General features: G+C 41.7%; 1 protein-coding gene across 1 annotated transcript; it reads left to right on the forward strand.

The window, feature by feature from the left end:
* The first annotated feature begins 1,807 nt into the window (after nucleotides 1-1,807).
* On the forward strand, nucleotides 1,808-2,631 carry LOC136157463 (beta-2-syntrophin-like). Its single transcript, XM_065919342.1, has one exon. It carries the CDS (start codon nucleotides 1,813-1,815, stop codon nucleotides 2,629-2,631), a length of 819 nt encoding a protein of 272 aa, XP_065775414.1. The 5' UTR covers nucleotides 1,808-1,812.
* The last annotated feature ends 12,312 nt before the right edge of the window (nucleotides 2,632-14,943 follow it).

Here is a 14,943-nt window from a genome sequence, read left to right on the forward strand (position 1 = left end):
AAAGCCAGAAATGTCTGTGACTGCAGGTGCATGTGGGCACATCGGGACCTGCCGAAACAGTGAGCTGGCCTCACTGCAGTTGATTTAGGAGAGGCTGGAGGGTTGAGCTTCTGCTGACACTTGCAGCTTGGAAAATCCTGTTCTGCTAATTGCAAAGAGGATTCTGCTGTAATGATTTTTTAGGGGTAAGATACTCTTCTCATTGTGAATTCTTTCTTCACTTGGGCTCTGGGTGATTTCTAGTCTCTATTTTTATTGTTTTCACTTCTGGTATAGGAGGCTCTTTGAAAGTTTCTGCCCATACTTGAATGTGCATTCAGAGTGGTGCATGGACACAGCTTACGAGCTTCAACATGAACTTCCTGAGCAAGCAGGTATACAACCCCCTTTTACAGGAATTGGTGTACACTCCCTCTGCTGGCATCCCCCTTCTCCCTCCCTGCCCCCCCCAACTCCCCTCCTACCCAAATGAAAATAGGGGAATTTTGCTTTTCCTGCTAAAAAAAAAGGAAAGTTAGAGGGCATGGTGATCTTATGTTTTTGAGATCCATCTTTCCAGCGTGATTTTCTTTAAAAAAAAAAAAAACACTGGACCAGGAGGGTGGGAAACGTGAGTTGTCTGTTTCTTCACTGTGGGCTTTGGGCCAGAATCTTTGATTTTCTAGGCCTCAGTTTCCTCAGCTCTTGTTTTTGTTTTGTAATTTTAAGGTGAGATAGCTGATTTATTCTCCCCATTCTACTAAATCAATGTCTTTTTTTTCCTTTGAGTATAATTGCTTTACAATGTTGTGTTACTTTCTGCTCTTCAAGCCCATGAAACTGGAAGAAGCAAGTGAATTGTATCACCTATGTCTTTGGATAAAAGCTGCTGCAGGCCCTACATTGTGCAGTGTTTCTGGGGAGGCCCATGTGCACTTGCCCCAACATAAGGCCATGGCCTCCAGGGTGAGAAAGTCAGATCTACAAATTCAAGTTCAAATACTTCCAAATATGTGGTTATATGCGGCTTTTTACACTAGTATCCTGTCGTTGCCACTGACCCTATTTTCTGTTGACCCTGGATTCTGGCATCTCCCTAAGTAACCGTCATTTTACAGATATCTTTGAGACCTAGCTATTGTGACTGCAGGGCTAAAAATACCTTTCCTCTGACAATACTGGCAAGTAAATGGGGGATTATAAAGCAGAGTGACAAATGGTTGGAGTTTTGAGTTTCCATTGTCACCTCTGTAAAGATGACCCCAGGCCCAACTAAATGTTCTCTTCTGCTCACAGGGCATTTTCTACTTGACACTTAACCACATACTATAACATCAGGTTAGCTGATTGTCTTGTTTTCCTCCCCAACTAGACTCTCAGCTCTCAGCTGTGGTGCATTTTATTCATCTCATCTCTAGGCCTCAAAAAGGAGCACACTTCACGGAGCGTTCTGTAAACCAATCAATGCAAAAGTGTACCTGCAACTGGGTCTTGCAGGCTTGCAAAGTGCCTCTCGAAGCTGATTTTACTCCGTGCCCAGGCAGCTCTGGCGAGTTGCACGGTAGAGGTCAGGAGCTGGGGGTGGGAAAATCGGAGGCGTACGAGGGAGAACGTGAGACAGAGCCCAAACCACGCGAGCTGCCCACGTCCGGTGAACTGTAACCCACTGGACTGCGGGCAACTCCTTAACCTCCCGGAAGCGGCTAGGCTGTCCTCTCCTCGCACCTCCGGAAGGTGGGCGTGGCCTCATTAATAATGAATCACCGCCGGGGGGCGGGACCGGGCCCGCCCCCTCGGGCGGGAAGGGGGAAGCGCCGAGGCTGCCTGACTGGAATGAGGGTAGCTGCGGCGACTGCGGCGGCGGGAGCGGGGCCGGCCATGGCGGTGTGGACGCGGGCCACCAAAGCGGGGTTGGTGGAGCTGCTCCTCAGGGAGCGCTGGGTTCGAGTGGTGGCCGAACTGAGCGGGGAGAGCCTGAGCCTGACGGGCGACGCCGCGGTGGCTGAGTCCGAGCCCGCTCTCGGGCCCGCGGCGGCCGCCTTCAACGGCCTCCCGAACGGCGGCGGCGCCGGCGACTCGCTGCCCGGGAGCCCGAGCCGCGGCCTGGGCCCCCCGAGTCCACCCGCACCTCCGGGGAGCCCGGCGGGCGAGGCGGGCGCGTCACCGCCGGTGCGCCGGGTCCGTGTGGTGAAGCAGGAGGCGGGCGGCCTGGGCATCAGCATCAAGGGCGGCCGCGAGAACCGGATGCCGATCCTCATCTCCAAGATCTTCCCGGGACTGGCGGCCGACCAGAGCCGGGCGCTGCGGCTGGGCGACGCCATCCTGTCGGTGAACGGCACCGACCTGCGCCAGGCCACCCACGACCAGGCCGTGCAGGCGCTGAAGCGCGCGGGCAAGGAGGTGCTGCTGGAGGGTGAGCGGGGCCGGCGGGCGGGCGGCGCTGGGCTGGGCTGGCCGGCGCTCACTTTGTTCTGCCACCCTGCCCCCTTTGCGGGGCCAGCCCCTTCCCTCCCAACCCGGAGACCTCACCTTCCCCTCTGCTGGCGGCCGGCTTCCCCACAACCCCGTTGCCTGAGCTTTGAGGATGGAAAAACTGATGCTCCCTGCAGAAAAAGTTGGGCAGCCGCCGAAGTGTGGCTTGCAGTCCCCTAGGAAGGTTTTAGTTTGGAGCAGCCGTCCTCGAAACCTCGCCTCTGCACTCTAAGCTGACACTTAGAACTAGAGCAGGACTTTTGAAGGTCTCCGTTTGCCTCCTGAGTGGCGCTTTCTTAACTCACCTCCGGCTTCTCAGGGTTGGGCAGGTCGGTTTTTTTTTTTTTAAACAAAACAAAACAAAAAAAACTCATCCACACCGATGCCAGCGGTATGCTTGGGCAAACCACCAAAACGCTGGTTAATTTATGGGAATTTAACCCATCATTGGCTCTCAACAATAACCAAAGGAGATCATAGCATTTCATCGAAGCCAGAAAGCTGAAACAGCAAGTTTGTGTGGTTAATGAGCCTTGTTTAACAGTGGAGGCTCACGTGTTTGAACATTTACTGCCAACTAGAGTTTTGTCCCTTTTTGCAGGAGACTGGGTGCCAGCTTCCTACCATTCACAGGCTTCAAGGCTTTAAGCTTATTCAGAAGCCTGAAGTGTTAAATCTCAAGTTATGTTTGAATAGCCAGAATTATTCTTTTAAGTTTGAATGTGAACTGTTACCTGGGTCTTTTATGGAACTAAGGCAAAATAAATTTTATCTTCTTGAAGGACTCATGATGTTGGAGGGAATATTACTTCAGAAATTTTTGAGCAATCAGCCTTCTTTCACCCATTCAGTCATTTTAGAGGCATTTACTGCTGGCTATATAGAAGAGAATATAAAAGATGATGTGTCTCTATTTGGTGTCTAGTTGGGAAAATGATAGAAAAATGCAAAACAACTTACAAATTATAGATTGTGGAGTGCAAACTATATGAATACCAAGGGAGTGCAAAGTTAGGAAGTAGTGGAAATCAGGTTGATCAGGGAGGAGTTTTTCAAGAAGCTGAATCTTGAGCCAGGTCTCCAAGGAAGTGATGGACATAGGCAGGGATGAGTCAAGAGGGTGTTCCTGGCAGAGGAAGAACAGAAGGGAAGGGGTGGGGAGTGGAGGTAGGAAGGGGCCAGTCATCAAACTGAGGGGCCAGAAGTCCAACTTGGCAAAGTGATTTTCACTTTTTTCTAAATCTGCTAGTAGACATTTGGGAAAGTGTTAGTTTCCAAGTAAATATTTTAATGTGCTCTAATTGTGAAATTCCAGTGCCCCACCTTATAATATCCTATTTATAAGTCTTATTTATATTTCGCTTAGGTGGGGCTAGGCACTACTCAGAAATTAGTGTTAATAAAAGGAGTAAAATTATAAATTGTGGCGGTGTGAGTGGTATGTGTGTAAAAAAAGGAAAAGTTGCCATAAATGTGTATCTTGAAATTGTGCTAACTAAGAATTTGGTTATAAATTCTTAGAACCAGAATACTGACTATAGTACTATTTATGTGGTGGTCAGTGGTGATGGGCAGATGTTTCAGCTCTTAACCCCATATCTATATTTTTTAAATCCAGTTTTTGTTTAGATATAATTTGAACCTGGTATTCATACCACTTAAATAAAAATCATCTAGTAAACACTTCATAGTATTCCTTAACCTAAAATAGGCCGCATGTGCTTTTAGAAGGAGGCTTTACAAATGGCAGCGTAACATTTAATGAATGTCTGTTTACCTAACAGGTTCTACCTTATATTCCCATTTTCTAAAAGAGGACATTTTTGTTCTTATATGTGTGGAGAGGTATGAGACTGAACTTTAAAAATCAAAGAATATAAAAATAAAATTGCTTATAATATGCAGAACCACTGAAAACAGTGATTTCCTAGGATCAGTCAGACATTTAAAATTGAGAGCTAGTGACCCATCCAGGAAGGCTACTTTTAAAAGATAGATTTTTATGCTTAGCCCTTAGAGTTTTAGAACTGAATGATCCTTCCATTTGATGTCTCAAAACTTGAAAAACTGCCTTAAAATAGCATAGTGATGCTCTTTTGTGGTGTGTGCAGAGAATTTTAGGCATGCCTTTATCACCCCCAGGCAAAGGAAAGCTGTAGTCTCTGGTTGCCTGTGGTTAGGGAACCCAGTGAACTGAAGGTTTTTTTTTTTTAAATCTCATGGATTTGTAGGGATTATTCATGCATACATCAAAGAAAAATTTATTCAGCTCTTCCACTTGCCAGAGGCGCTTAAAGATAGTCTGATTTCTGCCCTCAGGAAGTTTGGAGTTGAGATAAGAGAGAGTTAAGAAATAGTACAGCTAAGGGCTAAAAACAGTGTGAGACTACAACTCTGAAAAGGGTGCAGCACAAAGACCCTTGTGGGCATCAGAGGTTGAGGATGCCCAAGAAAAGGTTGTTGGAGAAGTTCAAGTTTGAATCAAGGAGAGAGCTACCACCAGTAAAGACAAGTGAGAGACCTGAAGAAGTCATTTTGCCCAGGGAGGTTAGAGCACAAATGAGCACTTTGTGGTGAGCTAGACCAGGGTATGTTTCTGGCTAGTGGTTTGTAACCCCTAGGCAACTTAACTCAACCTTGCTGTGCCTTAGTTTCCTCATCTGTAAAACCAGGATGATAATAACACCTCTTCACAGGGCCATTGTTCATTTGACAGTTTATGTGCTGGGAGCCTTTTGGGGAACTGGGAGTTGAAGCAGTAAGCAACAGTAATGAAAACAAAATCTGAATAAGGAAGGTAGGACTGGGTCATGAAGGTATGCTACGAGTTAACAAAGACACTCAGAATAGCCAGAATATCGAGTTGTTAAAATCCAGGGCTCCATTTTCCTTGAAAAGAAATACATGTTAAGAATAAGTTATTTTAGGTGAACAGGTCAAGAATGATTTTGCATTTCTTGTATGCAAACCCCTTTTTTAATCTTGTTTTCCTGTCATCCCTTGTGTAGGCCAACTTTTTTATCTTTAAATTTTGCACTTACTTTTTCATCCCTCTGATTGTTCCTGTTCCTTCACACTTGCTGCTCAGAACCTTAAAACTTGCTAATAACCTTGTACTTGTAGTTTTGACTAATGTCTGATGTTAAGATATGCAGAGATACACTGATTCTCAGCATAAAGGGGTGACTACTCTTCCATCATATTGTATGAGTTTAACTATATCTGTGTGTTAGAGATAGTCTATCCAGAAAGCTTCTAGAATTTATATTTGAATTAGACTACACATCCTAACCAGAGGAGGTTAGAAAAGACAGAATGGTGTTCAGCATAAGATCTGAAATTTGAGAAAAGAATCAGTAAATTTTTGAAGCAATTCTCGTTGGAATATTGCTGAAAAATCATCTTCTATTGTGTAAATATGATTCTAAAATTATTGTTATCAAATCTATGGAAAAGAAAATAGTTAAGTATATAGAGGAAGTAGACTGATGTGAAATTTAATTTCAGAGTTGAAAATAATTTTTATATCTAGAATAGTTTGAGATTTTGAGTGTCATATATGGCTGATTCTTTGTGTATGTTAAAGGACATTTAACTACTGATGTTATTAGGCTGCTCATTTGAAGAAGCTAGTTTGGGTTCTTACACTGCTGTTTTCTTCACTGTATGTTGGAAAGTTTGAAAGTCTTCTGGAGAAAACATTTTACATTTTCTTTGGACTTTGCATTGTATATTCATCAGTCTATGTCTTAAAGAACCACTAAATTGTCAGGACATTTTATGTTTCTGTTTTGTTTTTTTTGACTAGTCTCACTGTGTTTCATTTGAGTGATTAAGCATGTTTATATAAGCAGCCATATCTTTGTAACCAGATTATTTCTTATAGAGTCCCCTTCTTGCTAAAATATGCTCTCTAAATTGTTAGAAAAATATGAGAAATTTATTGGTTCTAATACAGAGTGATTATGAAAATTCTAAGAGCATTTTTGGAAACCATACTTGGGCTTTAATTTAGATCTCAACTGTAACTCAGAACTTCAACTGATGTATTCCCTGGCCTATAGTCCTTCAAGGATAAAGGTTACTTTACTTTGTGGTCAGATGTGTATCATTATATGTGCGTTTTCCTGAATATTTTCTCATTTGACCTTTACACCGTCCTTTGAGGCTGATGTTGATTGCACTGAAGTTCATTCATGTTAAGTGAGTTACTGAATGTCTCAGAATTTCTCTTTATTTTTAGGGGGAAAATGTTCATGTTTCTTGTGAGCATGAAGAAAAGTCTTACTGGAATTTTAAAAATTGTTAAAAAAAAAAAAAAAAGTCTCATCTTGCAGATGAAGGCTTAATGGCCAAAGAGGTCAAATAAGCATGTTTAAGGTCATCTAACTAACCAGTTATGGAACTTGGACTAAGACCCAGTTAGTTCACTGCTGTCCCCCTTGTACCATGATATCTCCACCCAGTCAGTCAGAACTTCTGGCATCTCATGTGCGTCATCATGTTGCAGTGTGTTGTGAGAGATCAGTGTGCAAAAGAAGTTGAGGGTGGCTGGTCCCTGGCATCAGAGAACTTAGACTGAAATTGGGGAGAGAAGAGCACCCAATAGAGAGTAATTGCTGCAATGTATAGTACTCACTCTTCAAGAATTCTCTGAAGAGGTGATCCACTGGGGGATGGAAGAGTCAAGTGTGACCTCATGGGGAAAGGATAATTTTGTCTGGGCTTGAAGGATGAGTCGCTTCTCTAGTTGGAAGGCAGTTCAACGTGAGGAGGTAACATGCGCAGAAGCCAAAACAAGCATGACCTGTGATAGGAAGTGAGAATAGGAATGGACTTAGGGGAAGAAAATTAAGCCGAATAGATAAATTGAAACCAGATTATGCAAGGCCTTGAAAGCAGGCCAAGGAATTTGGACCCTTTTCATTCTGTCAACCTTAAGTACCTACTGCAAATGAAGTGTTGTGGTAGATGCTGGGAACTCAAAATTGGGAGTAATCTCTGCCCTTTAGGCTTGTAGGGAAGCAATTACAGCAGGCTGTGATAAATGCTTTAAAAGAGATGAGAACATGGTGCCCTGGAAACAGAGGTGGCAGTGCAAAGGAGATGGCCTCTCAAAGGCAGGGAAGTGATGAGTAGCTGGTGTGTTGAGAGAAGTGAAGCGTGGGAAGGTGTGGGAAGGGTGTAGCTGCAGAGCGGGCTGGAAAGGTAGACAGAAACCAGATTGGTAAGGGTCTCATAGGCAGTGCCAAGCAGTGGTCTCTAAGTGGGGTTTATATTTGCAACCTAAAACCTACAAGAAGAATTTTAGTTGTGTTAGTATTTAATGCACAGATAACCCTGGTTCTCTTCCTCAGTCTTAGAAGACAGTGACATTTCACACTTGATACACAGGGTGATATCTCCAGGGAAGAGAAAAGCTTTGCAGAGGACAGGACTTGAGAGTGGTGACTTTATTCATTTTTCTGCTCCTGTCATTACAACTTACTTCTTGAGCCTGGTTGAGTGGATTTATGATATATTGTCTGCTTTTAACTGCATTTATCTTTACAAAGTGAACAAGTGACTTAAAGATTTGCACAGAGAAACCTTGGATTCATGATAATTCTAGCAATACAAATAATAACAAAACAGTAGAGCTTTACGTTTCTCCTAGTAGGAGCTCTTTGTCACATTTCAGGGTAATCCTGTCTGTTAAGACGTCAGCCTAAAAAATGAAATCATCAAGAAGAGTATTTGAAATGTGGATTAACACATTACCATTAATAATGAACCTTAATAATGAACTATATAAGGCTGTATTGTGTTTTGAATCATACAGTAGCTAATGATGGCATGACTTCATCAGGGATATATTTAGTGTATTTCATCTTTATCTCATTCATTCTTGATGTTTATGTCTTGTATATGTTTTATAATACGTATACTTTAGTGAATATTCATAGGATGAGCACATAGACTCACACATTTACTGATGGGTGTGTACTATCAAGAGTTTTAGACCTGGCAAGCCACCCAGGTTGTTAAAGTGCTTTAAATAAGGAGTGCTTTAAACAAAGGAGCAATCTGTCCGAAAGCGTGGCAGATGCGGAGTGTAGGAGCCCAAGACTTTGAGGTCAGGGAAAGCACTTAGGAGCCTGTTGCGACACCATCAGGCTAGTGAGACTGGATGGGACAGTATGAAGCTGAAAGATATTAAGTAGCTAGAAGTGGTGGTGCTAAATGGTGTTTGGAGACCGAGGGGGAGAGGAAAAGAGAGGGAGGATAACTCCTAGATGTCTGGCCTGGGAAAGTGGGTAACTGAAATCAGAATGAATCGGGGAGGAACTAGTTTTTTTGTGGGGAAGAGAAGCTTGGTTTTGGACAGGTAGAATTTGAGTCACCTGTGTGACATCCTGGCGCAGAAGGCTGGTACAGGTCTGTAGTCAAGAGAAATGTCAGAAATGAGCTGCAGATTCATGAGATGTTAGTGTAGTAGTGGTGATTGATGCCATAAGTGTTGATGTAATCGTTAGGAGAGTGCAAATTAAAAAGAGAAGTAGGGACAGGATGGAACCCTGCAGAACTGCTCTATTTAAAAGCAAGAGTGGAGGAACAGAAATCTGGAAAGAAGTGGTTTCAAAAAGGCGGAGGTGATCAGCATCTTGAGATGCTGGAGAAGTCAAGAAGGAAACAGAAGTCCATTGGATTTGGTGATTAGAGAAGAAGGTCATGAGAGTTCTCTCAAGAGCAATTTCAGCTGACTGACAGGAGCAGAGAGCAGTGAATAGACCATACTTCTCAGCTTCTAAAGTTTCTCAGAAAAATAAACGCCACAAGGGTGGTAACTAGAGTTGAATAAAATATCCAAGAAGGATCCTACTTTTGTAGTTTTTGGATTTTATTTTGTTTTAAGGGAAAGAATTGCCACCTATTTGTATAGTAAGGAGAAAAGGCCGGCCGAGAAGGGAGAGGTTGAAGAGATAGAAAGGATGGGGAACTGATGCAATCCATTCTCGAGCCAGGAAGTGACATGATGGGAACAGAATTTGGGGTTGGCAGCAGTGCATGCACTGGATGCAGTGCAAGAGGAAAGAGCGAAGGTAGGAAAAGTACAGGAGAAGAAGAGGAGTCCAAAGCAGAGATGGCAACCACTGGAGGGCTGACAGTGGTGGCCCTGGGAACAGGGGCAGGTTCAATTCAAGAAACATTTTAAAGCAGGTGATTTCTTGCCAGGGAACAGCAGAATCCACTGGGGACCTTTTCCTGCCCAGATAGCCTCCTTCTGACTGCCTGGGACTCCCAAAGTTTGGACACTTGTAGAGAATCTCTGGCCTCTGTTATTAGTACAGGAATTTGATCCCTCAGAGTCATTGGAGTGGAAACTAGAGAGCCACTGTTTTGAAGGAAGAAATGACAGGATGTGGGGGTAGATTGGATATAATGAATTAACTCTGGGACAGGGACAGCAGAAGCACTCAGCCATGTTATAAAGCCCTTAGGCTGCGTAACTCTTGTCAGCTGGCTGTGGGGATTGAGAAGAAAAACTTTAGTTTATAAAACATCACATCAATCACATGGTATAAGAGCATATTCTTCCTTTAAAGGTTTTATGCCCCTAGATTAGTAAAAGGAGTTTGGGGCTCCTTCTGGAGAAATGATGGTATATTTGGGTGAGTTTAATATTTTGTATCTGGAGAAGTAGCAGTTGATTTAGTTACTTAAGTGCCATTCTAAGGAATATGCACCGAGTCCTTCATAAAATGTGTGTTTTACTTCAGTGTGAAAACAAAAATTCATGAAATAATTCTGTATATAAACAGAGTGCCAGTGATTATGATATCAGTAGTTTTAAAAAGAGTAGAGTTACAAAACTCAAATTTGGTTTGGTTTCTGTGATCTGGCTCCCATGACATTGCTAGAATGATTCGACATGTAAGTAGTGAAAAATACGTGAAGTGCAACCTTTTCTTTTGGCCAAACCTCATGGCTTGCCAATCTTAGTTACCCCATGAGTGAAAGTGCAAGCCCTAACCACTAGACCGCCAGGGAATTCCCAAAGTGCAGCTTTTTACAAAAATTACTTTGACTTTCTGCAACATTTTGTTCTTTCCACCGTGTTCTACTCTTGTTTTTAGTTTTGCAAGTATTTCAGAATGCTTTATGAAAGTAAAGTTGATGGGACAGAGATGAGAAAGTTGAATCTTTATCTTTCAAATTTAATTAAACTGTCATATACATAAAATATTTACACCTCACACTTGGAAATTGGGAAGTTTTGATTTTTCACTGAAAGAGACAAAGGTTTATTTTTGGTAAAAGTAGTTGCTGGCGAGTTTTTTTTTTTAAAGTAAAGATAATGCACGTGTGTTATTCAAGGCTTTTTTGGTTTCACCACCAGTTCAAGTTGAAGGGTGAAAGTATTGGAAAGATATAGACAGGTCTCAGGACTCCAGGAAAAGCTGAGCAGCCAGGCCTCAGAAATGTCAAGGACCCAGGCAGTGCTGAGGACTACGCTTTCCACTCTTGCTCATGTCTCCTCATCTCAGAGCTTCTCTGTTTCTCTCTGAGAACATTTTTTTGCAACAGCTTTGTTCAAGTCCTTTTACAGTTTCACTTTTTACGTTTAACTCTTTAATCTACATCGAGTTTATTTTGACACAGGTATGCGAGAGAGTCCACATTCTATGCTTTTCCAAATAGTTAACGATTGTCTCAGCATTTGTCAAATAAACCTCTTGTATGCACTGTCTGCTAGATTGATGGGCTGCCTGGAGTGCCATGTGCGGAAAGATTCCAAAGTCATATCTGGGTGCAGCAGGAAGACGGTCTGTGCTTCACTAGGGACGTCTGCAGTGAGTGTGCTGCGTTGAGGTGTGCAGTACACACGCTGCATACCTGTCACCATAGGAGTGACCTGTTTTTCCCTCACTGGTTGGAATTGCACCACTGTTTGTATATTTAATTTTTATATTCTGCAATCTGATTCTGGACTTTTTATTCGAGTGTTTTGTAACCACACAGTATGTTGTAACTTTAACAGTTAATAAGTGATCATTCAAGTGGATTACACCAGTCAAGAAGAATTTGGAAAAATAACAATGAATAATTAGAGGCTGGTGTAATTACTTATTTATCCAGATAAATTTTGGAGTGATTTTATCATTTCTTAAGAAAATCCTTTGGGATTTTGATTAAAATTGTATTAAATCCATAAATTAATTTTTAAGAGAACTGAGATCTTTGTAATGTCTCTTTCCCACTCATTTTGCCAGAAGTACTAGACCTCACTCATACATATATATTCCAGGCATGTGGCAGGAGATAACTGGGATGTTCCAGTTGGCCAAGCCTAAATCACATGGGAGTTTCTCAAAAGATAATCAAGCTGATGTTACCAAAAGAAGGGGGAGTGGATGGTAGACAGACATAAACAAAGGACACCCACTCCAGTGTTCTAAAACCACCAGAGGTTCTTATTAGAGATTAAATGAGAAACTACCATATTAGTTAAGAGATTTAGAAACTTTATAAACAGCTGTAAAAGGAAAGCAAGAAGAATACCTTTGCTTGGGCACAGGCAAGCTAGTTGGAGCATTTCAAAGATTCTTGAAACTCCAAAGTGCATAATAAATTATTAGTCTCAGCATCCTCTTTTGAACATCAATTTTATATACATTTCAAGCAACTTCTCAAGATTGTATTATGATTATCGTTTTATAACTAGGGCAAGAAAACTATCTAGCGCTTACAGACAGGCCCTGACATTAGAGGTAGACTGGGATGGAGAAAAATCTTTGTCTATCAGAACAGACATAGACAGTTTTTTTAGTAAGAATTATTTTGGTTTGCAGAAACCAAAACCAAACGGAGCAGAAGTGGAATGTATTGCCTCATATAACTGCTAAGACTGGGGGTGGATCTAGGTTTAGGTCCGGAGGGATCCAAAGGCTCAAATTATCTTGGCTGCAACATCTGCTGTGGAGAATCTAATTCTGTGTAGTCAGCTAAGATGGTGCCAGCAGTTGTAGGAATGTACTGCCCTAACTTAGTAACCCCTTTAAAAAAGGAAAGTTTTATTCTAGCACCTGCAGTTTCTGGAAAGGACTCTGATTAATTCTACTTTGTCTACCCTTAGGACGTCTCTCTGTTTCCACAATGGTGGAGACTATAATCTAGGCTTGCCTCATGTACCCATCCTTGGTGTGTTGAGATTGGCAGCATCACCAAACTATGAAATGTGGAATGGAGTGGATGCTAAGCAAACTTATGTCCATGATAATAATGCAGACTTTGAAGCTAGAGTGCTTGAAATATTTTTGTAGCTAAATTGTAAAGTTTTTAAAAGTTAAAACAATAGAAATAAGTAATAATGACATTATTGAGACCTTTACTCTGCTAAGCTGTTTACATGCATTGTCACAGTTTCTTTTAACAGCCCTGTGAGGCAGGTATCATCATGCCCATCTTAAATATGAAGAAATTGAAGCCTGCAGAAATTAAATAATTTGCCCAAGGTTGCAGCACTTGGATGGTAGAGGCACAGATTTCTCAGACTCCACAGCTGCTGCTATTTACTGTTTTAATAGATTGCTTCTCCAATGAATCAGTTTAAGAAGCTAGCAAGCCTGAAGACCAGTAGAATTTATCACTATGATTGGCTTCATGTGCAGAAAGTCATGCTCTGGATTCTGGGTTGTTGCATCAGTCCTCTGAAGGTTATTATTATTAGTGCCTCCCAATCTTTGATTTTCCATGCCAGGCACAAATAGATAGCTGTATGTGATTAGTCAGTTCATTGAATACCCACATTTCTGCTGGACACTTGGAGAAGTAGAAAGAAAACATGAGCCCCACCACCCTTACCTCCAAGTGGCTTTATAAATGCTAATAAACTGACCTAAGTTAATCTAGATTGTCTCATACATGTTATACTAGTGATAGACAAATGCTGAGAGAACTTGCAGTACAGGAATGACGTTAGAAATGTGTTTCTCTCAGGTGTGAGAGGGGCAGGCTGTGAAATGGGTGTGGGAGGTCTGCAGGATGAAAGTATGACTAATTTCTTCAAAGACTATTGATTACATGCTAGAATAAAACTGCATTTATTTTTATTTATTTATTTATTTTGGCCACATTGTCGGGCTTGTGGGATCTTAATTTCCTGACCAGGGATTGAACCCAGGCTCTGGGCAGTGAAAGCACAGAGTCCTAACCACTGGACCACCAAGGAATTCTGTGAACTACTTTTATTTTTACAGTGAACATAAAGTAAAAGTAAGTGAAAAAATTAAGCTGACTGTTTGTTGTTCAGTCGCTCAGTCATGTCTGACTCTTTGCGACCCCATGGACTGAAGCACGCCAGGCCTCCCTGTCCTTCACCATCTGCTGGGGCTTTCTCAAACTCATGTCCATTGAATTGGTGATGCCATCCAACCATCTTGTCCTCTGTCATCCCCTTCTCCTCCTGTCTTCAGTCTTTCCCAGCATCAGCCAAAATAGCAACAAAAAAGACTAAAGTAAAATTCTAAAACTCATTGCTCACAACAGATGTTTTAATATTGATCTACTTTGTCCACTTACAGTACAATAGAGTTGATTTTTATACTTGTTAATTTCATCTTAGGATGCAGAATAATGACAGTCCTCACAAGATGAGTGTAAAGTATTTATACTGGAGAATAAAGAAGTGTAATAGTTTTAAATGCTAGCAAGCTGGTTTTGTAGCAGCCAGATCTGGCAGTTATTCTCAGAAAGCCAAATTTGTAGGGTTTTTTCCCACAATATATTTTGATAAGAAGCATGTTTTCCTTGAATATTTTCCCTCTGCTCTGTCTCTAAGGAGATTGTGGTTGGAGAAAGATCTCAATTTGCTCTTATTTCTCTACCACCTACCAGTTTCCTCCCACTAGCCTCCATTTATTTCTCATATTCCATCCTACTTCCTTTGTGCTTGGGACTCAAGAGAAGTCTTTGGGATCTTTAAGCATCTCCACCCTTAGGGATATAGTCACAGAAACTGAGTCTTGTACCAAAAATGCTTAGGTCCCAAACTGAAGCATGAGAGGACAAGATACTTAGGAAAAATAAAAAATACAGCAAAGCGTTTCCAGTGGCCATCAGCTCTCTGTGTGACCTTGGAAAAAATATTAGCATTACAAGCCTCACATTTCTTATCTATTAAAGATAAAATGCCTTTTAGTTCTCATATTTTATAGTTCTAATATGAGAGAATACACAGTTATAGTTACTATAAACTGACTATATAAATAGATGGATTGTCAGAGAGGGTATAATCCAATTAATTTTAATAGTAAAGATATTCTAAATATGGTGAAGCTCCCTGATCATTCAAATGGAACCTCAACATTTATAATACTTCATTCTGGACTTTATTTATTTGACTGTACCTGAGGGCATGGCAAGATTTTTTAGTTTCCCTGACCAGGGATGGAATCTCTGTCCCCTGCAGTGGAAGTATGGAGCCCTAACCACTGGACCATCAGGGAATTC

The sequence above is a fragment of the Muntiacus reevesi genome, chromosome 2 (genome assembly GCF_963930625.1).
Source record: "Muntiacus reevesi chromosome 2, mMunRee1.1, whole genome shotgun sequence".
Lineage (NCBI taxonomy): Eukaryota > Metazoa > Chordata > Mammalia > Artiodactyla > Cervidae > Muntiacus > Muntiacus reevesi.